The sequence below is a fragment of the Anomalospiza imberbis genome, chromosome 3 (assembly GCF_031753505.1).
Source record: "Anomalospiza imberbis isolate Cuckoo-Finch-1a 21T00152 chromosome 3, ASM3175350v1, whole genome shotgun sequence".
Taxonomy (NCBI): Eukaryota; Metazoa; Chordata; class Aves; order Passeriformes; family Viduidae; genus Anomalospiza; species Anomalospiza imberbis.
This window is the reverse complement of record NC_089683.1, coordinates 16174044-16196662: the sequence shown is the minus strand read 5'-3', so window position 1 is coordinate 16196662 and position 22619 is coordinate 16174044. Positions and strand designations below refer to the sequence as shown.

Here is a 22619-nt window from a genome sequence, read left to right as displayed (position 1 = left end):
GAAACACAAAACTAGAAAATCTTGGATGCAATGGATTGCAATATGAAATTTTGATGCTTAACAGTCTGCTAATTAGACGTCTGATCTCTAATTCCTAATAATCAAAACCTATGCTTTGCACTGAAGTTACTTATCCTACTCTTCTCATGTCTGGTCAATATAATGACAGTGTTAAAAGCTCTCACACAAATCGCTCCAGGAACTTTGCAGTACTAGCAAAGTATCAGCAACTGTGCTACAAATATTCTCTCAAACTGAAAACTGCAACAGGTCACTTGGACACTGAAAAAGAACATTCACTTATATGCCCATTCGTACAAAGACAGGAATAAAAAGTCATCACACACTCAATAATATAACATAAGGAAACAAATGCTTTATCTTTATAATGACCAAAAAAAGAGAAAGCTATAGTTTGACATATCTATGTAGACAAAAATTCAAGTCTCCTCAGCGCATATTAAGCAGAAGAGACTTCACTGAACAGATGCAATAGCTATTTAAAAACTCCTATTACCATAGGTATTCAGGAAAGCTTCCTTTGCAGAACTGACTCTATTCAATTCAAGTACCAGCAGACAAACCACCTCTCCTCAGTGTTCCTGCTTTTCATTATTTCAGAAAGGAAACAAAAAACATTCTGATGCTTAAAAGATTGATATTTATTAAACTAATCTCCCACACCCAGTATCACACACTGTCACTGAGCCATATTAAAAAGTTCTGTTCTTTAAACAACTCACTGGCATACTTTATGATTAAAATAAAGTGTTAAAGCAGTTACAAATGCCCGGATTCATTCACAGCTTTGCAGTGCTATTTGAATTACAAAAGGCAAAAGAATTTTAAAAAAGGTGGGCATCAACCACCTACTACTCAACTGGTACACTGCCTTTTAACACTGAGACCACACTATTAGCACAGTAAGAAACATAATAACTTTTACATGCCCTGCATTTTAAGTAAGAGGCAATAAAAGGAAACAGAAAAACAAAAAGCAGGTTAAATATTTTAGAAGTAATGCCTCACTGTGAGGTCTACAATACTAAATTGTCTACTTAAAGGAAATGATTTATTTAAACCTGGCCTGGGCAAAGATGATTGCAGAGAACATTATCATCAGAGTGATGAATGTGGCACCTTCCACGGCTTTTTCCTTTTTAATTTCTGTAATCACTAAATAGCTACACTTCTTAAATTAATACATCAATAGGCATTAAGCAACTCACAAATCCCTCAGAAGTTCATTTCACCCTTTTTCTTAAAAGGTATTTAAGCAGTGTCAAAACTGGAATTAACATAATAACCTTCCAGAAAAGTTACATTTCAAGGATCTTGCTCAATTTTAACATTTAAAATCTCTACATAATTGCTGAAAGCATGTAACATACTTTTCTAAAATAATTCAATAGATATTTGTCTAAAGCACTGTAATGAAAAAGTAAACAGATAATGCTTATCTTCCATTTTTATTTTACTTTTCTTCTTACTTATGTATATTAACAAAAAAACCTCAAATGATTTAAACAAAAGCTTTTAGCTCAACACATAATTGCAACAAAATTACAATAATTGTACCAATTAAAATAATCCTGAATGAACAGTTTGTCATCTTAATGTTCCAATGGTTTATAGAAGGATCTACTTAATTAGCTGAAATTGCTTTCCAATGTTAGTATCAAATGTCATTTGTTAAAAGTTGAACGATTTTGAAAATAATTTAACAAAGCAATTTTACAAAACACCAAGAACCAACATTTTCTTTTCAGCTGAATAAAGCAAGCAGATGTGTCATCAAATTGCTATAAAAATAAATGAGCCTTTATATGGAGAAAAATAAATTTTACTACTAGTGCAACAGAATACTATTTTTTTATGAAATCAGATTCTTTAATAAAATAATTTCATATCATTTATATCTTGGCGATATTTTTAGTATGCTATAAATATACTTTCTTAAATTGAAGTAGTAAACAATCAAGGAGAAATATTCCATCGTACATGAAACAGAAAAATGTTTTAACCTGACTAAGTGATTTCTTAATTTGATTACCATGGGTGTATTAAACAAGAGATCTGAATCTATCAGGAAAACATGGCACCAGTGAAACCATGTTATAGAATTCCAAATCTATAGTAATGAACTGTTACACTTATAACTAAATCAGTTTCTACCAGTTTAATTTCAGGAAAAAAGGAAAAAAATAAAAGAAAAACCATTTTGTGGTTGATTTCAAGAAGGGGTAACTTCAGTAAAGACTGGAAAAAAACCCAAGCAAAATCATATACCAGTGCTGAAACCAGACTTGAACTGAAGGACCTAAGAAAAAATAATTCCTTCTACTATTGATAAATTAGACAAAGCATGTATATTCCACAATTCATCCCTTGGAATGCTGTAACAGTTGCAGGAACATTAAAATGAAAGTAATACATGAGCTATGGCTCACTTAGATCCTTTGGTTCCCGTCACCCCTGCAACCCCCCCACTACCCCCAGAAAAAGGAAAAAGAAAAGGAGCTGAATTAAAGAAAGCTGTTATGCTATTCTAAATTTGGTGTGTTCTGCCTCGGCATGTTGTATTGCCATCCAATTTGCCATCCATCATAGGTAGGCATGCACACATATGTGCACAAAGACTTTATCGCAGAGGTTAAATTAAGCCCAAGCGATGGATGAATTACATGTTGCTAAGTTTTAAATAATGGTTACCTACAACTCTGAGGAAAGTAGAACCATTTTCTTGTCCTGAGAAATCTTTTTTCAAAATCAAACAGTTCTTGATTTCCATAGTTTTCCTCAGCTTCCCAGAAAGCGTATTTTCAAGGAGATTAAGGAAGGGTGGAGATCATAATCTGAACAGATGGCTCATGAGTTTCTTCTTCTATCCTGAGCCAAGCTCTTCTGTTCTAATATTTTTAATAAATATATAAAAATAGTCACAGAAATTTAGGGACCATCAGCTATTTGCAAATATCCTCATAAAATATCGGAAAGTTCTGTCTTAATATTCCGGTTTGCTAAAAGCCCCTGTCTTAACACCCCAGTTTGGTCAAAGTTCAGGCAAAGAATGACAGGAGGGACTGTCCTTTGTGATATCAAGCCATGACAAAAAGCAGATTAACATCCAAAGCAGCCAGTAGGAAGCACCTGAACAGAAGGTTGTGTGAACACCTGAATTCTGTAGCATTAAATAAATTGTATATTCAGTCATGGGGGACAAGCACCCTCACCTCCCCAGCATCTTTAAGCACTGAGCTCATGGTGTCTCTTAAGACTATCTCCTCAGATACACCAGCCTTACTCTTCTCACAGTTTCAGCAGGTTCAGCTAGAATTTTATTCAGAAAGAAGCAGAACCTAGATCCTAACTCCATAAGACAGAAGACAATATTTACCACACATCTACCTAATGCCTGGGTGAATGTTCTACCTATGTCTGGTATCCATGAGGAAATTCTCATGGATTGTCATCAACTTCATACTGACTTTTTCCTTCCAAAGGGCCCTCTGTAACAGGCAGATCATTAAATTGCTCTGGTAGCCTGCAGTGCATTCCCTGCCATTTTCTGTCCAAAGGTCAACTGGAACTTTTCTATAGTGGCCTTACTTGCCTGCCTAGACAACACATCTTGCTCAACAGCACCAGAAGGTTCCTGCAACTTGTCACACATCCTGTCCCAGCACTTGGCGTAACTAATTTAGACACATTTATCTTAGAATTAAAGTAGCCTTTGCTGCTGTGCTTTGTGTTGAACCTCATTTTATTCTCCTGCTACAAACATGTTCAAACCACATTTTGTTTTGTCCTTTACTTGGCTCTGTAAGGGCTTCAGTTACTGACTGAATAGGTTCTAGGTGCAAGGTAGGCCTTGCTTCAGCAATTCTGTGCATGCACAACAGAACCATTGATTTCACAGGACCTTCAGGGGTAAAAATTCAGACTGTTCATAGTTTTTCAAGTGTCTAGAAATTTACAATCATTTTCTGAAATGCCATACAAGACATTATTGAACTCAAGAGGCATACGCACACCTAAACTTTCACTTTCAGTTGTATAATTCTTACAGTCCAGCTACTAACAGCTCTAAGAAGTGGCAGATTGGTAAATATGCCATATCTAGAAGAGAACTGGCTAGCTCATAAATACAGAAGCTCTCCCTAATGCCTCTGGAAGGACAAAAGCCGCCAGAAGGACAGGCAAGAGAGTTACACAATTACTTTAATGATTTCTAGGAACATTTTCCAATTGACAAAGTACTGCAGGCTTTGCTTTCTGCCATGATAAATAGGGTACAAAGAGAAAATCAGAGAAATCATCAACAGCTTAGGAATTCCTTTGCTTACTGCAGATTTACTGCCCACCACTGCATGAGCAGGATTATAGATGAGATTATTTTCCCCAGTAGGGTATGATACCTATATCCACAATGACATGATCTGCAACTTACTCACAGCTACTTCGACAACTCTCTGTGAAAAAGTTATCCTGGTTATATGCCCACATGGCATTTCCTCCCTCTGTCAGACCGTTCACAGCTATGTCAAATAGCACAAGAATTATCTTTGGAAACCTCACCTGCAGTTTCTCACAAGACAGATACTCTTATCTTTTGCTTCCTTCTTTTGTTTTCCTGGGGCAATCGGGCCTGTTATTATCTTAGATTTTAATACATTCAGATGTTTCTAGATTAAGATCTTGCTTTAAATGTCTTAAATTTCAAAATACTTCCTCGTCTTCTTCCTATATTCATTGAATCTGTTGAGAATTCAGTTTCTTGAAATGTATCTTTTTTCTACAAAAGCCACAGTGACTTTTCCCAAGATATCATTTATTTAGATCTGACACTGTCATTTATTCTGGTGTCATGGATGCTTTACTTGCCTTCACAAGAGAGCGCATTCCCATAGCTGGCTAATTTACAAGTCTGAGAAGTCTCAGTTGCAAACATTCAACAGAAACTTGCTTTAATCTGACAACTTAATTCTCTAAGAAATTATTTGCAGAAAGCCCACATATTTTATTTCACTTCAGAGCTTTAAAAATTTGCCTTTTGCAACTTCTGCAAACCACTTTGATATTACACAAAATCAACTCTTTACAGTAACATAGAAGAGAATACACCACACCATAAATGTAGAGAAATATTAACTCTATGTCACAGCTATAAATAAAATGGTAAAAATAATTAAATTAGACCAGTAAGGAGGGATGGGTACTGACAACAGTGAGGTTGACCACTGAAGAACCTAAACACAAAAGGGGAAGGAGTGACAAAATCAGAATTAAGAGCTTAACCTGGTAATGAGAGAGTCTACATGAAAATCCTGACAATGAGAAAAGGCAACACATTACCTGAATGAATAAATATTACTACTAATAAATATACCAGATGGAAAGCAAGACCAACTAGACAAGTAGAGAGAGAGAGGCTGAAATGAGAGGATAGAAGATGAGATAGAGATTATACAGCAAGTCACTTTACAGAAGTAAAATGAGGAAAGATTTTTTTTGAGCATATAAACTGAAAGCCAACAAAGCATTTTCTTTTCAAAATTTGCCACAGTGACAAAGCATGGGCTTGTTCCCCTCTAAAAAAGATTGAGAGCATAGAGTCTCTACCTGTTACTGTAAGAGATTTTAAGTGACTCCAGCTCATAAAGGTTCTTCAAAGAGGTGTGCCTGTGTCACAAATTGAAGCCTAATTTTCTTTAGAGGGTTGGGGGGAGGGGGCGGTTCGGTTTTGGGTTGAGTTTTTTTGTGGTTTCCTAATTGGTTTTGTGGTTGGGTTTTTTTGGTTGGTTTGTTGTTGTTGTCATTGTTGTTTTTGGTTGTTGTTTTGGGGCGGGGGGGAAGTCTATGTTCTTTTGGTTTTGGTGGGGTTTTTTGTGAGGGTGGTTTTTCCATTTGTTTGTTGGGTTTTTTGTTGTAGACCCTGGAAGAAAGTTCCCAACATGATATTCAGTAGGTTTTACATCTCTGCATAGTATGAAACAGGAAAGATACACTTCTCCTGACAGACCTGGTTCCATACTCATCAATTTAGACTTTGATATTCTTCACAGTATCTACAGAAAAAGACAAATTTACTTTCCCCAACACACCTTCATAATAAGAATATATTAGTTAGCTTTATTTTTAATGACAAATTGAAGCAGAGATACAGGTATACTTATTTAGTTACCAAATTGAGGTATCCATTTTTTTCAGAATACTCCACCAACTGAAAGCAGAGCTCCCAGTAGCTCCAGATATAGCTCTGAACACTGAGTACTTAGCAATATCAGCCTACAGAACCATAAGCTGTACACCACCTCCCCACAGAGGCACGAATACTATCCACCTGAAAGGTACTATAGAGGTGATTAGTCCAGCATCACACAAACACTGACTAATAGCTGGGGAACAGTGTTTCACAGTCTTACTTTAGTTATTGCATTAAACTCCAACAGACAGCACTGCAATGTGGCAGAAAATGGCTCTCTCCTTTACTTAAGTTTGCAAAACTAAATTCTGGACATTACAAGATGGAAATCTCACGGAGGCAAAATAGCATATAATCATGGAAATCATATGTCATTGTGCCTGCATAGAGGTGAATTAACTAAAGACTATATTTATTCTTTGGCTTCTTAGTGCTTGACTACCCGATTCTTTTCGTGTTCCTGTATTTTTTGTATGTTGTGAAGGCATCGCTTACTCCTGGAAACACTGAAAGCCAAGGCGCCTGCGCCAGCGCTCCCCGCGGCTGCGCCGAGCCGGGAGCGCCACCTGCCGGCACCGCGCCGCGCTGCACGGTCCCGGCGGCGCCACGCTGCCGGGGGGCAGCTGGGGACAGCCCGCCCCGGGGACACAGCTGGGGACAGCCCGCCCCGGGGACACAGCTGGGGACAGCCCGCCTTGGGGACACAGCTGGGGACAGCCCGCCTTGGGGGACACAACTGGGGACAGCCCGCCCCGGGGACAGCCCGCCCCGGGGACACAGCTGGGGACAGCCCGCCTTGGGAGACACAGCTGGGGACAGCCCGCCCCGGGGACACAGCTGGGGACAGCCCGTCCCGGGGACACAGCTGGGGACAGCCCGCCCCGGGGACACAGCTGGGGACAGCCCGCCTTGGGGGACACAGCTGGGGACAGCCCGCCCCGGGGACACAGCTGGGGACAGCCCGCCTTGGGGGACACAGCTGGGGACAGCCCGCCCCGGGGACACAGCTGGGGACAGCCCGCCCCGGGGACACAGCTGGGGACAGCCCGCCCCGGGGGACACAGCTGGGGACAGCCCGCCTTGGGGGACACAGCTGGGGACAGCCCGCCCCGGGGACACAGCTGGGGACAGCCCGCCTTGGGGGACACAGCTGGGGACAGCCCGCCCCGGGGACACAGCTGGGGACAGCCCGCCCCGGGGACACAGCTGGGGACAGCCCGCCCCGGGGACACAGCTGGGGACAGCCCGCCTTGGGGACACAGCTGGGGACAGCCCGCCCCGGGGACACAGCTGGGGACAGCCCGCCCCGGGGACACAGCTGGGGACAGCCCGCCTTGGGGGACACAGCTGGGGACAGCCCGCCCCGGGGACACAGCTGGGGACAGCCCGCCCGGGGACACACCTGGGGACAGCCCACCCCGGGGGACAGCCCGCCTTGGGGGACACAGCTGGGGACAGCCCGCCCCGCCCCAGGGACAGCCCCCGAGGGCACAGCTGTAGGGCAACACGGGGTTAACTGCCCCGGTTGCACCCCCAGTGAACACACCAAACACACCGGATCATCTGCTCCTCCATCTACTCCTCCGCTGAAGGGAGCTCTAACTGGCCAGTCCAGTGTGGTCACCCTCTGCTCCACTCCATCTGCAGCGGAGGGGAAGGCAATGGAGAGTTCTCACTGCAAGGGGAATCCTGGTGACCCAAAAGCTTTTTAACACACGATACTTTAAAATTTGGAAAGCAACTGTAATATCAAAGGATTCTCTTTACACAGGGAACACGATTAAGCGTCAAACTTTTACATTTAACTTTAGAACCTACAAGATTCCTTTCAGTGAAGAGATGTCCAAGCAGCAACCTAAAACTGCAGTGTCACAATAAAAAGTAGTTTGAGAAAAACTATTCAATACTAGGAAAACTATATATTCTTGATTCTGATGTAAAGTATCAAAATATTAAAATAAAAACCCTTGAAGAATAAAAGCAGAGAACAAGTAACAAACGCAGTACAGGAACAAGCTACATAATTATCAAGATCTAGTATCTCTTTATGGTACTAAAAATGGGAAAGCTGCTTTATAAACTAATAAAGCTTAGAAAACTGAAACTGAAGTTTTAAAAGAGGAACTAACTTTGAAATTATAGTGAAACAGTTGAGTCAAGTTACTTTAAACAGTTGCAGATAAAAAAAATAGTAATGCCACAGAAAGCATTACTTTGGATAAAACAGAATTTTTAGAGATCTAGATAATCCCAGAGAAGAGTTCACAGACCTTTTCACATTCAGCATATGGTAAAGATGATCACCCAAAACACTAGACAGATGAGACCTCAGCTTTGTCAGTACTTCAGGAGAGTTAGATAGTTCCTTCCACAGGTTCAACAGAATGGGCTGAGGGACATCCTGAGCATTCAGCAACATTATTGTTACAAAACTTTTTTCTTTAATTGTTAAGAAGCTAAAGAAACTAAGTATTTTAGCTTTATCATTTACATATCAAATAATCCTGTTGCTATGTTTTTGCTCAAGAGAAAATTCTGAATATTGGTCTTGTTTTCCTTTTCCTTGTTTTTCTGCTATTGCAGATGGAATACAAACAGCTTTCCTTAAAAGATTATTATCACTTTCCCTTTTCCAATACATTGTACAGGGTTCTTCACTGTTTCTTCCCATTATACACTCTGGTTTTAAATAACAAAAAATTACGTACACACTTGTAATTGTCAGTTATGAACTAGCAGTCTACTCAAGTGGCTGTATCACTTCCAAACAACCTGCACAGCAAGAGGTACAACACAGCAGCAGTCAGGAATCTCCTCCACACCTTAACTAATAAACCATGACACGCTCCAGCTGACACTAAGCATCAACAGCTCAAGTGTTTGTGCTAACAACAAACAATCCAGAACCCAAGTAAGTTACTCACATTCACTTGTGAATGTCCTTTTATTTACGCTGGTTTACTAGGATTTAACATCCATGAATACTGGAATTACTAGCATCCATTTACGAAAATTAATCAGGTCTCTAAAACCTCCTCTGGTTTATCAGAAGATGAATATTGTTAGGTCTTGAAGACAGCTTTGGATGTCAATCATCCCAAAGTGATTTATTACTCTGGATGCCAAAAATCAGAAAACTGTAATGAATTTGTTTGGTAAATACTGAAAACATAAAATTGTGAAACATGCTATACAGAAATCTAAATAAAGAGAAGTTTGAATGAAATGCATGACAGGAAAGGGAATTCCTGATGATTCGGAATTACTGTACTTAGCTGATCACATAAACATTTGTGATGCTAATTGTGTGAACGCACAGTGGAAAGATGGGTTCCCCGTGCTTCACCTTTGATTTCACATGTATATTATACTCACAGAGGAAATGCAAAACTCAAAAACTGCATCCACACTCTAGAGGAGAGTGTTTTCTAATCATGCACTTAATTTACCAGTGAAGTATGGTATTTCTAAAACCATCTTCTAGCTTAAAGCCAGTCAACTACTTCAGTCTACTACTCGCTCTCTATCTGTCTTCAATCCTCAGCCTTATCATGCCCAATCTACCCTTATCCCTCTGCCTTCTGAGATTCCTGTGTTCAGATCCTAACTGCACTTCAACTTTTCTCTCCTAATACAACTCATTCAATCTTTCTCAAACAATCCTAATTCCATTCTCAACACTTCAACCTTTCTCAGCCCACCCCAGACCCTTACACAGATCATTCCCTAGTCCTTGACTTTCACTGCAGAGCACACTTCCAGTATTTTCTCTCCAAATTCATTCCCCTGGACCCTGCAAAATCTCTAGATTTTCTGGTAACTTGCTCAATCAGTCACCATCTTGTCTCTTTACCTCAGCTGTTCTTTTCATCTGATCTCAATTATATTTTATCCAAATCAAGCCTTTCTTTCTTCTCCCTGACTCTGATTTTCAGATTCTGCTTTTCTTCTATAGGCCCCACTCTCAGTCACATCTCTCTCTTCCATTCCTCCCACTGTCGTCAGGTCACAACCCACAAATCCTTTCTTACAAGTGGAGGATTCTGTAGAGAAATGTTCACTGGCAACACAGGGCAAATTGTTCTTAGTAGCAACACTTAGACAGCTCTGTTGGAAAGCAACTTGTAGCAGAAATGGAGAAAGTCATGCTTCTTTTTCACATCCCTAACTGCAGCACATGGCATTGCTATAGCATACCTGCTAAGCACAAAACCTTCAGAGATTTTTATCAGTAAGACCGGTTTCTGCTGAGCTTATTTCAGATTAACAAAGAAGTGGAAAAAATACCCAACTTGTAGCTTGGCCAAGGTAAAGATGAAAAGGATATCAAGAGACAAAAGTACAGTTAGCTGCCTGTGAAAAAATACCTGTAGAGTTCTCTGTGGTTTAAATACAAAGCACTCATTCATATATGGTGCATCAAATAGCAATGAAACTCACTTTATAAGTTTTCAAAAGTCACCAGAAGATGGTAAGATTGTGGGAATTTTAGATTACAAACTGATACATGTTTGAAAGCCATGTTTTTCCAGTGATCATTAATAATGATCTCTATTTTAATCACTGAAATTGCACACCATTACCAGAATAATGACTACCTCTCATAGATGGTTTTTAAAGTCAGGTGATCTGGAACACCTTCAGTCTCTTCAAGATGCAGGATGAGCCATGATGTTCTGTATGGCCACTGCTCTGTGAGATTGATCCAACTTGCCAGTCTGTCCCAATTGAATGTGATTTGATTGGCTCTCAATAAACGACCTAAAAGAACAAGGAAGAAGAAAAGAAAACACAGAACATTTTTTTTCTCCCTTTTGAAAGATACCTTTTTTCCCCTTAAAGTAACAACCATGTTACTTTGTTATTATCGGATCTGTGAATTTCCTGCTATTATATTTTTAGCTCAATAAATTCAAAATTACTGCAAATTGCACCTAAAAATATAATTTTACAGTCTAATACAAATCCTTGCAAATACTGGTCAAAATACGAAACTCTCCAAAACTGTCAACTTCAGCCCCAGTTTAAACACTAATTAGTATCATCCTGCTACTGGTGAATCTTAACTTACTTCAACCAAATTCAATAAAGAATTTCACACAGCATTAATTTCCCCAACTAAACACAGAATTTCATGCTAATACTTTGACAGATTTTCTATGCACTGGCATATGAAATGTGGTCAAAACAAGTTAAGCATACAACAGCCAACTTCAATAGCCAATACAGTAAAATTCAAAGCTATGAAAAAGACTGTTTTAATTTAGTAAGGCAAGGTATAAATTACAAATAAGGTTATTTTAAAAATCAGAAAAAGTTAATGCTACAATTTAGGCATTTGAAGTTTCAGCAAATTTTCTGTAAGTCCTTTATTAATATCTGTAATTACATGTAACCTACAGCCTGAAGGTTCTGTTCATAAAGCTGTTTATGAAACCATCATGTCTAACCAAAGATTACACTACACTAAAAGTGTTCTTGCAAGGTCTTTTTTTTAGTTTGATTTTGCATCTAACATTTTGTGATTTTATTATACTTTCATAACTGCACTCTAATTTGCCAAAACAAGACAGGTTACATGCTACAAATTGCAGTAACAAGTTAAGAGACAGCACACTTATTTAAAACATTAGCCCAGAATTTGAGGTCGGCTGCAGATTTATGCTCTTAACTGTACACAGCGTGAAAAGTAACTCAATTTCTCTGCTCTGGGTAGCTGTAGGGCTACCCAGTGCCTTCTAGTGTCTGTAATAGGAAAGACACTAAATAATCACTCCTCATTCATTTACTACAAGAAACACACTTTTATTAAACCTCTGTAAGCCCTTTTCCAGTTATTTCCAGTTTTTAGACTTCAGAGATACCAATGTCTTGACTGTGTTTTACTGAAGAAAAACAGGTGAGAAAATGCTTTCATCAGCCTCACACAATCATTTAGGGAAAAAGAAATGCAAATACTCATAGCAAAAATGAACAGAATATATACTTGGTTTTCCCCTCAAAACTTACCTCCGCACATGTCATCACTACAATCTTTGTTCAAACCACAGAATTATGAAATTGAAAAATGTAATTTTCTTATCCCATTTCAAAATCAAAAAACACAAAATTTCTTCAAAATGCAGACTAGAATCATTTGCCTCCCAACTGAAGCCAATGAAACAACAAATATTACATATCTTCCAAATTCCACACAGAATGGACAATAATTTTTTCTTACATTCTGGAAGAGTTTGCTTCAGAAGGACTTTCAAAAGCAACACATGGACTGACTTGTTCGATTTAGTTCACACATTTCAAAGTCCGAGTGTAACTACAAGCAGCCAAAACACAATCCTGTTTACTGCACACCAGCATGTCACGCTTACCTGTCACTGAAACAATATTTAGCAACCTCCTCATGGTCTGAGGGCTGATATCACTGAACCAATCCTCGGTAACCAACAGCTTGGTCAAATCAAATGACATTTGGCGGGTAATGGTCCTCTGCATTTGGCGCCTTCGGTAAGTATCCTGATAATGAAACAAAAACCCAAAGAACACTGATTAGTATCAAAAGCTTTTGTGTATATCAAATAAAACTGAAGTATTTGAAAATCAAATTAGAGTCTTTTTGAGTAAGTCTGTGAAGCTGACAGGTAATATCTAAAGTACAAGAATTTAATTCTGATTTACCTGTGTAAAAGCTGAACATTATTTCCACAGAAGCCAAGAAGTGGTAAGAAACATTTTATTTCCACATCAATTCTGAGAGGGCAAAATAGAGTGACATAGCAAAATATTTTCTAAAAAGATTACTACTTTCAGCATTTTCATAATTGCTTCCTACTGTCTCTCCAAAGAGTTAACACCATCCATTTACTACATGTCAAAATTAAAGAGACCATCAGGTTCCTCTGCTACAAAACTCCCAAAGTCTACCAAAGGCTGCTCAAAAATCTCAATATCCTCAGACTCTGTGTTGCTTTTCACAACTTTCTAGATACCTTTTATTCAACCAGTTTGTGATTTTATGTAAATATGAAAGAACAGAAAGCAAGAAAAGAATGTGGTAGACACTGCAGTACAAGTCTAGTATGTGATATTTCTTTGATTAACTCAATTACTGTCTCTTGTTGCAACATCCTGCAACAAACTGATGCCAGGCTTACACACAAAAAAATCAAAATATACACCCAGACTATAGATTTGCTGTATCATCTCAGCATTCACAGAGAGCTGTATTTAATTTTTTGTGGAAAGGAATACTTTGGTGAGCAAGCAAACTTCTTCCTCTTCAACACAGCATCAATCTACTGATGTAAGAATGGACTTTTCTTACATGAATCATTTATAAAAATTTCATAAGAATGGTTTGATAAGTCTTCCAAGTTGATATTATTGAAAATGTCAAAGAAAAAAAACAGAAAAGAAAAAAAAAGTTTTACCATTATCTCTATTTAGACTAAAAATCCTTCTCACCCGCCTGTTGAGAGCAGTTTTGCTACCAAGCTTGGTCATGTCTCCAAGACTGTTCTGAGAAACTCTCCTGTCAACCTCTTCATGCAATCCTATGGAAAGGAAAACAAAGGTAGGTATTTTCCCCAGTCGTATACATTTGACTGACCTATAAAAATAATACTAATGATCTATTAATTATTTGGACAATTTCTTCCAAAACACAGATTTTGGATCACTGGTTTTGTAATGTTCATATCACCCTCCTGCAGAACCTTACCAGCATTATCTGCATAAGGAATATCCCCATTGGTTGTGGAAGCTACCATCAGCTTTTTTGCATTACTGAGCCCTCGGCTGTTCAGAAAAACGGGCAAATGGACAATATTTCGCATGTAATCATGGCCATTTATGTTTGAATCACGTAGAACACTGTTCAGATTCTGGTTAATTGCCTTTATAATGATGTGTGGGTCACTTGCAAAAATTGCAATGAACGGGCCTTTTGAAAACAAGACTCGCACCTGTAAAAAAGTAGACAGTAAACCTTGTTAGTAACAACTAACGGCAGCTGCAGATCATTTGAACATTTGGCTCAACATTTTATATACATTCTGTTCAAGCCATAAACCTGAGAGGCCAAGAGATGTATGGAGATGTCAGCTTCTTCTATATGAGCTATCTCACATTAGCAACTTATCCACAGCTAGAAATAAGCACACTCAACAATTTAACAGCAGAATTTCCAGTGGAAGTCACCACCAAGGATGTATCATGCAGTAATGTTCCAGTTTCCCACAAATATTTAGCATTTAAGTATTTTTCATCTAAAGTACTTCAATGGTAAAAATATGAAAAACTCTCCAAACATTTTAAGTTTGTTTCAACAGAATAATTATTTTCCAGTTTATATTTGATTCTTTCAAACCTTTTCAAAAGTACTAACATGCAATTTAATTTTCAACTTTTAAAAGTCATCACTCTTAGCAGTATAGTTATGCCAATATACACAAATATTAATTACCACAACATAGCATTCTTTCTACAGAAAACACACAATAACTGTATGCATCTGAGCTCATTTGTGGAAGAGACCATGCATATAATCCAGAGGTTATCTTTATAAAATGATCCAACTCACAGTATCAAGCATCTGTAAAACCTTGTCCTGCTCACAGGCATCTAGTCCATCAATAATTACAACAAGCCTTGTCTGATTCTGAGTGAAGCTGTCAATGGTTTTTGCCATTTTGGCCATCAGTTCCACTTCACATTTCAAAACCTATAAAAAAAGAAAAAAAAATAAAGGAGGAAAAGACACGTCTATAATACTTAAAACTGATAAAAATACATATATTTCCTTTTGCAGACTGCTATTTGTCCCAAAAATACTTCAGTAAGATTACAAGAATAAACTTACAAATATTCAAAGTGAAAAGTCCTAAAATGTCATTTCCAATATATTAATTTCCCATTTTAACAAATATGTACAGCAGAAACATATAATCCGCTTTGATATAACAAACTATCCTTATTTAAAATCCATTACAATGTTATTTAAGGAAATAATATTTATGCACAGTAAAGCATTATTTCAGAAGTACATAAAAGAACATTTGTGGCTTCAGCTAGTCCTCAAACATTGCTCTGCATAAAATGTACAGCAAGACTTTCTATGTGCCTTCCAGCCAAGCACATTATGCTATTACTGTAATATTCAGTCATTGCTATTCAAGATATGCAGTCTCAAGATTTGTTAAGCTTTTCAACATTGTTACACATGTAACAAGCAACCATAACATAGAAACAAAGGTGGAATTTGCCTTTCCTACCTTCAGCAGATAACAGGTATACATTAAAATCTGATCTCTTAACCAGTAGATTCATTAGAATGTGCACAGTAAGATGACATAAAACATGAGATGAACAACTCTCCTGAAATACCTACTTCTCTCCTTTGATGGCAAAGGGTGAACCTAACTAACTCCTAAAGGCTGAAGTTATGTCAGATAAATACTGCTCAACAAACAACTGTCAAGAAACACAGTACCAAGACACAATCAGGTCTTTTGTGCTGCAAAAACATGGCACTAGGCATGCTGGCATCAGAAGGGATTCACTTTTCTCCAAGGGCAAAAGAGCCTTTGACTAGGAGCCAGCAGGGTTAATTGACACAGCTTTAAACAAGACATGACAGAGGAGGAGGATAATATCAGGCTTGCCCACAACAAACTGTGGTATGACACACCAAGGTTAGAGGGATGCAGGGCTAGTGAAGGCCCTCATCTGAGATGTGCTGGCCACACTGGAGCACACTTGGAAGTCTTATGGAGATGAGGCTCCTGAGGTAACAGAAGCCAACAGGGAAACACTACTGAAATACTTCAAAGAAATTAAAGGATGTTCCTCTAAGAAGGTGACACAGCTGACAGCCCAGCTCAGGTGAGCAACACTGGACCTGATGGTCACTAATGTAAGTGAGCTAATTGGGGAGGTCAAGCTTGGAGGCAGCCTGGGCTGCAGTGATCACACACTGGTGGAGTTTGCAGTCCTGAGGGATATGGGTCAGGTAAGGAGTAAAGTCAGCACACTGCATTTTAAGAAAGTGAACTTTTAGCTCTTCAAAGAGACCAGATCCCCTGGAAAACTGCTCAGAGGGACAACACAGCTGGCAGATCTTTTAAGGATGCTTTCCATGGAACACAAAAGCCTGTAATCCCCAGCTACAAGAAAATTGGCAAGGAAGACTAAAAGCTAGCTGCACTGAGTAGAGACCTGCTGGTCAAACCAAAGACCAAGAAGTAAATGCACAGGCAGTGAAGCAGGCACACGTGTGCTAGGAAGAGTACAGGGACACAGTCTGGTTGTGAGGGGATGTGGTGAGGAAGGCCAAGGCACAACTGGAACTGAACTTGTCAAGAGATGCAAAAAATAAAAAAGGGTCAATGCCTCAGTGTCCCAACGGACATCAGTGATAAGTGCTGTCCCTCAGAGGTCCACACTGGGACCAGTGTTAATATCTGCATTAATGACATGAATGAAGGGATCAAATGCATCCTCAGCAAGTTTGCAGATGACATCAAGATAAGTGGTGCAGTTGAGACACCTGAGGGACAGGATGCCAACCAGAGGGACCTGGACAAGCTCAAGAAGGGGGTTCATGAGGTTCAACAAGGCCAAGTGCAACGCCCTGCACCTGTGTACTGAATCCCTGGTATCAATCCAGGCTGGGGGACGGAGAGATGCAGAGGAGCTCTGCCAAGAAGGACTTGGGGGATGCTGTGGGTGAGAGACTGGACATGACCCAGCCATGTGCCCTTGCAGCCCAGAAAGTCAAACATGTCCTGGGCTGCATCAAAGGCAGTGTGGGCAGCAGGTGAGGGAGGGGATTCTATCTCTCTGCTCCACTCTAGTGAGACGCCACCTGCAGTCCTGCATCCAGCTCTCCACTCCTCAGCACACGAATGACACCAATGTACTGCAGCAAGTCCAGAGGGGGCCACAAAGATCATTAGAGGGATGGAGCACCTCTGCTGCGACGAAAGGCTGAGAGGATTTGAATTATTGAGCCTGAAGAAGATAAGATTCTGGGGAGATGTTTATTGTGGCTTTCCAGTACCTAAAGAGGCCTGTAAGTAACAGGAAGACAAACTTTTTAGCAGGGCCTTTTGCAAGAGGACAAGGGGGAATGGTTTTAAAAACTGAAGGACAGTCAATTTAGGTTAGATATAAGAAAGGAGGTTTGTTTAAAATGAGATGGTAAAACACTGTTACAGATTGCCTAGAGAAGTTGTGGATGTCCATCCTTGGAAACATTCAAGGTCAGGCTGCACTGGCTGACCTTTAAAAGGTCCCTTTCAACTCAAACTATTCTATGACCGTATGAAAAGTATTTGTACAACAGGTTTTTATACAATACATTGGCTGTAATCTACAAAGTTAACAATTATGATGCTACATTTGACTTTCAAATAGGAGCATATAGCATTATCTGATGACAGTCTAAGAGTACATTTATCAGTTTATAGATACAGGCCAGAAAAACAATAGTTTTTTCTACCATTTTTCATTAAATACATGGAGTGTTTTGGAATGTTCTTTCAGTGCTATAAATCCTTTCTTGCCAAAGAGGTCTTGTAGACGAAGTTAGGCTTGTTTTTACACCTTTAGAAGATTCTCAAAGTTATTCTTTCTCATCTTATGATCTAAAGTAAGCTTTTACAAAATATTGGTAATTGAAAATTGTTTTCCAAGTATCTTCTTCCCAGCAAAAATTAAATCTGAAAACTGAAACCCCAAATGTAACATACATCAAGCAGATGGATCTCATATACTAAGCACAATTACCACTGGCACATTAGCGTTACATTCAGTAAAAACTCACCAAGTCTCATTCTCCTGTTGTGAGACTTGGCCTGGTTAAATTAATGGTGCCCCAATTTAATAACGCTCCCTGTATGGGGGTTTGTTTCATTCCTTTTAAGGTCCAATTCATATAAACTCTCACCTTCATGAACCCCTCACTTTTCAACTTGTGAAGCTTGGAGGCAGCACTGTGAAGACGTTTTCTCTGAGAATTCAAAACTGAGTCCATCACCTGCCACCATGTGCGGCAATTCAGGAAAAAGGCCAAACCAACAATACAGGTCACTGTTATGAGAATAACATTCACTGTCATGTTGGCTGACTCCACATTAAAAATCGCCAACAGGGCGATCGCAGAAACAACGCAAGACAAGATGAACAGGAAAATCACAAAGGATGGGAGGCAGCAAGTTTTCTTCCATTTCTTTTTACCTAGGAAACAAGTATCGCTGTTAGAATTAATGTATAATGTAATGACAGGTGAGTGCAAAATCTATTAACTTGCATACTTCTCATAAAACACTAACTGGCACAAAAGCTTACTGCAGTGTTACCACCTAGTCACAAACCAGTGGAGGAAAAAATCTATTATTTGCCAAAATTCTTGGAAATTATGAAGCAGAGATATTCCTTTAATCTTTAGTTTATTCCCATCATTTCAAGAAATCCACACTGGATCGAAATGACAATTTTGTATCAGTGCTATCACCCCTTTTGTGGCATCTCTTTGTAAAGTGTATTTATGTAAATAAATTATAAGACAACAGTACAGGAACTACTCAGTTTTAAACTGGAACCTGCTACTTACATAATCTAATAGTAATGGTACCATTGAAGAACTAAACCAAAACTGCAAGATACAACCTCAGGCCATCCTTTCTTGCATGCTAAAACACACACAAACAGGAAAACTGCAGCAAATACGGTTTGGGCAGTTCACAAGGGCCTCACAGGAGAGTACAGAGCTCCTGAATTCAAGTGGACTGATAAGAAAGAACCAAATACTGCAGTTGGAGCTTAGTACAGCTAAATCAATGACAGATCAGAAACAGCATTTTCCAAAGCAGCAGTCTCTGCCTTTAGGACCTGTACAGATCCAGTGGTACATCCAGAAGTTTGCTATCTTCTGGACACGTTTGTTGATAACAAAGAACAGAAGAGCAATGATCTGAAGTAAAATTATGACAACTAAACATCAGTATTTGAACTGCAGCGGGAAAATCAAATTTTTAATATGGTAAGTAGAAAGAATACCCAAGGTTTATATGTGGCCCATATTATTCTCTATACCAAGGTATGAGCTGCAAAGGTTTGTCACATGGCTGACATAAGTGACTCACTGGATTGTGCTGCAGGACAAAGCAACAGAAATGCATAATGACAGAAGTGAGAGATAAGAAGTGAAGGAGAACAGCTCAGATATAATTAGATTCAGTTCTAGACATAAGCAGAAAGAGACAGAACTGGACTAGAGAGACATTTAAATATCAGGAACAATGACATGATAATTGAAAGAGGTGTGTCTGCAAGTTTACAGACATAACAAAAACTAAGATACAGAAAGCTAAAAATAAACCTCTATGGAATTTCTGTGAACATCCAGAGGTAATAAATCTATGACCCTGGACCTGTAAACAACTCAAGAAAGGCGGAGAATGTGCAAAATCATCAAATAGATAAAATAAATTTTAAAATCAATTACATAATTAGACACAGCACAGGAAGGCAACAGAGCAAATAATACAAGTGAATGCAAAATTACAATGAAAGGGAAAAGATGATTACTGCAAATAATCACAAGAAGCCAGCACTACACTGCCATTCCCAAGACAACTTCAGGAGATATTACAACATCATGAAAGCTGTTTCACTGAGATTAAGGAGAGGAACTGCAGAACCTAACATGGAAAAGAATGAAAAAATCCACACATCTCTTTCATAAAGAACATTTAGTGAATTTGAAAAAGAACGATGAGGAATAAGTTGTGTTCATCACACAGCTGTACATAGCAAACATAGTGTGTTTTTTCCAGCCTCTGCAGGACAGAAGAGTCTAAATGTTTCTAAACACCTAAGAGACTAAACACCTTTGTAAGAGGTGACAGATTCCTCAATTTGTGGACAAGAAGAAATGAGAAATATCTGACACATATTAAACTTAAAGTACAAATAAATTCTCAGTTAATTGAAAGTTAAGCTCTAGTATTCCTTCACAGTATCATACTCTACTCTGCATATTTCTTTTTCTAGAAACCTACAGATGAAACAGAATGAAAAAGCTTGTAGGATCAAGGAGATACATTTAATCCCATCTTACTAGTACTAATCACAGCAATTTATAGGATTGGATCAACATGTCCCACACATTTATTATTTCCAAGAATAAGTAGTGGCCACTCATAAAAGCTCTAAATTAAAATCTAATAAACTGAACAAACCTCTCATAGCAATACACAAAAACATACATTTCCCTTTATCTGACTCAGACACGTTGACTTAATTGCTATGGAAATAGGCTGCATCTATAAGGATGTAATGTACATATGCATTTCCATTGACATTTCTGATAACTATACTTCACAGGAGATATCCCTTTATTATATTAATAAAATCAAGATTAGCAAATAAAATGGGGCAGTTTTTCTCTTCCAAACGAAAAGTTTCCCCTTCTCTATGAATTTCTGCATGGCTACAACAATTTCTAAAAAGAGCTTATAATGCAAAAAACAGAAGCCCTGGTAACAGTGCACTGAAGTGGAATAATTGGAATTGTCATTCAGGTAAAAAAAAAACCAACAACCTTGTGTATCTTCTGTCTTGAAAACTCGAAATAGCCTTGTTGCTAGGAAACCAAATTCCCTTTCACATGCATCAGAGAGGGTAGCAATCATCTCAGCCAGTGAAGTCTCTCCACCTACACTGGACAGTCTATTGTAGTCTGTAAACAAAAATCTGAAAGAGAAAAAGCATGTATTTTGTATACTTCAGAAAACTTTAAATATTTTCTGGCAACTAAAACAAAAGTCTTGCTGCATCTCTGTAGTTAAGTTTTTTTAAGTGGTACAAAATGTAAAATACTTTTACTTTTTTTTAGATCTACATGGAATTTAACTACTTCCCTATTTATCAACCTCTTCTTTGCCCTACTTCTTATACTAAAACTTGATTTCTTTAAAAGATAAAAATTGTCACATAACTAATAGTACCTCAGATGACAGTAAAAACATGAACATATCTTTATGATGCCAAACCATAATACTGACAAATATTTTCAAAACTGCATTCTGATTTATTTTCCAATATTTATAGAGGATTCAAAAAAATACAGAAACTAAAGATCACATAAAAGCACCATGAGGCTAAAATAGAAGTCTTTAAGCAATAGAAGTAAATTAAATTTTCAAACACACAGCAAAAATTTTCAGGTAAACTAGAAGCTTTGAACAGTCTGATGCTCTACTTACAGGGAGGAAAAAAAACCGAAACCTTAACAGAAGTAAACAATGGAACAAGCATTAAACATAGATAATATACAACATACATAAATTCTTATTTTATCTGGTATGAATTTTCATTAGTACAATAGCCAAAACCCCTAATTCTAAAAAGCCCTTTCACCAACTTTGGCAGATAGTTTTTCTTGAAAACATTCCTATCTTCTTCACACTGAAAAGTTTATGATCTTCCAGAGCTACTGTTTTTCTAACAGGAACCTCAAAAACTTTTCATATGAAGCTAAACGTGCACATTAATATGCAGTTTGAGAAGTATCAGAGTGAGCTCGACTGATTTATTCAAGAGTAAATAAATGAAATAACTAACCTGACAGGTAAAGCTTTAGTGGTTTGCTCTGGTAGTTCTGGTGGGTTCACAAACATGAGTTTGAGAAGCAACTCTAAATATCCAACATGTCTTGCCAACCTTGTACTTAACACCCAGGCCCAGTTCCATCTCTCCCCTTCTCTCCGGCCACCAAAGTAAATCACAGCTAAAATATTAAAAAGATATTATGGTTTTAATTTAGTCAACATTGACACCTGAAAGAATCACAAAGTTTGAACAAATAAAGTATGGAGTTCTGTAAAAGAAGTTATGAACTTTCAGCTGTTAGGTTAAAAATGAGAAGGTAAGAGTAACACAATGAGATTAATAAAGAAAATCTTTCTGTGTTCTCGAGTATGCCCTCGAGAAATAACCATTTAGTATTTTTTCTGAATGGCAAAGCACATCTACAAAGCAATATTTAATCCCAAAAATAGATAAAAACCTTCATGAATTCCATATAAGACTTACTAAAGAAAATGTAGAGAACAGCTAATAAGCTGAGTGACACTGCTATTCCAAGCTTCGCGTCCACAGTGAAAGCAAGCAATAAACCCAAACCTCCACACAGCAAAAGCGTGAGGAATACAACAAGCCAGGAGAACTGAAACAGAGGTTCAATCTGCTGTCCTGCAAAAGTTTTCATTTCATCTAAAACAAAAACACAAACACAAGTTAACATATGAAGTCACTAAAGAACAGATCATTTTTGAAAAGAACTTTTTCAGCAGACTGTATAACTTATCCCAATTATTGATCTAAAAAAGACAATGATACTTGAATTCTTCTT

At 38.3% G+C, this 22619-nt stretch overlaps 1 protein-coding gene across 7 annotated transcripts in view; it reads right to left on the bottom strand.

Moving 5' to 3' along the window:
* KIDINS220 (kinase D interacting substrate 220) overlaps nucleotides 1-22619 on the bottom strand; it is a 76064-nt gene that overhangs the window by 27101 nt on the left and 26344 nt on the right. For all 7 annotated transcript variants that reach the window (XM_068183501.1, XM_068183503.1, XM_068183499.1 and 4 more), the window contains exons 14-22: nucleotides 22301-22480; nucleotides 21830-21995; nucleotides 20808-20959; nucleotides 18150-18439; nucleotides 14784-14924; nucleotides 13923-14166; nucleotides 13667-13755; nucleotides 12574-12718; nucleotides 10804-10966 (exon numbers count right to left, since the gene is read on the bottom strand). In XM_068183501.1, coding sequence (XP_068039602.1) covers nucleotides 10804-10966; nucleotides 12574-12718; nucleotides 13667-13755; nucleotides 13923-14166; nucleotides 14784-14924; nucleotides 18150-18439; nucleotides 20808-20959; nucleotides 21830-21995; nucleotides 22301-22480 — 1570 coding nt within the window. The remainder of the gene's footprint in view (nucleotides 1-10803; nucleotides 10967-12573; nucleotides 12719-13666; nucleotides 13756-13922; nucleotides 14167-14783; nucleotides 14925-18149; nucleotides 18440-20807; nucleotides 20960-21829; nucleotides 21996-22300; nucleotides 22481-22619) is intronic.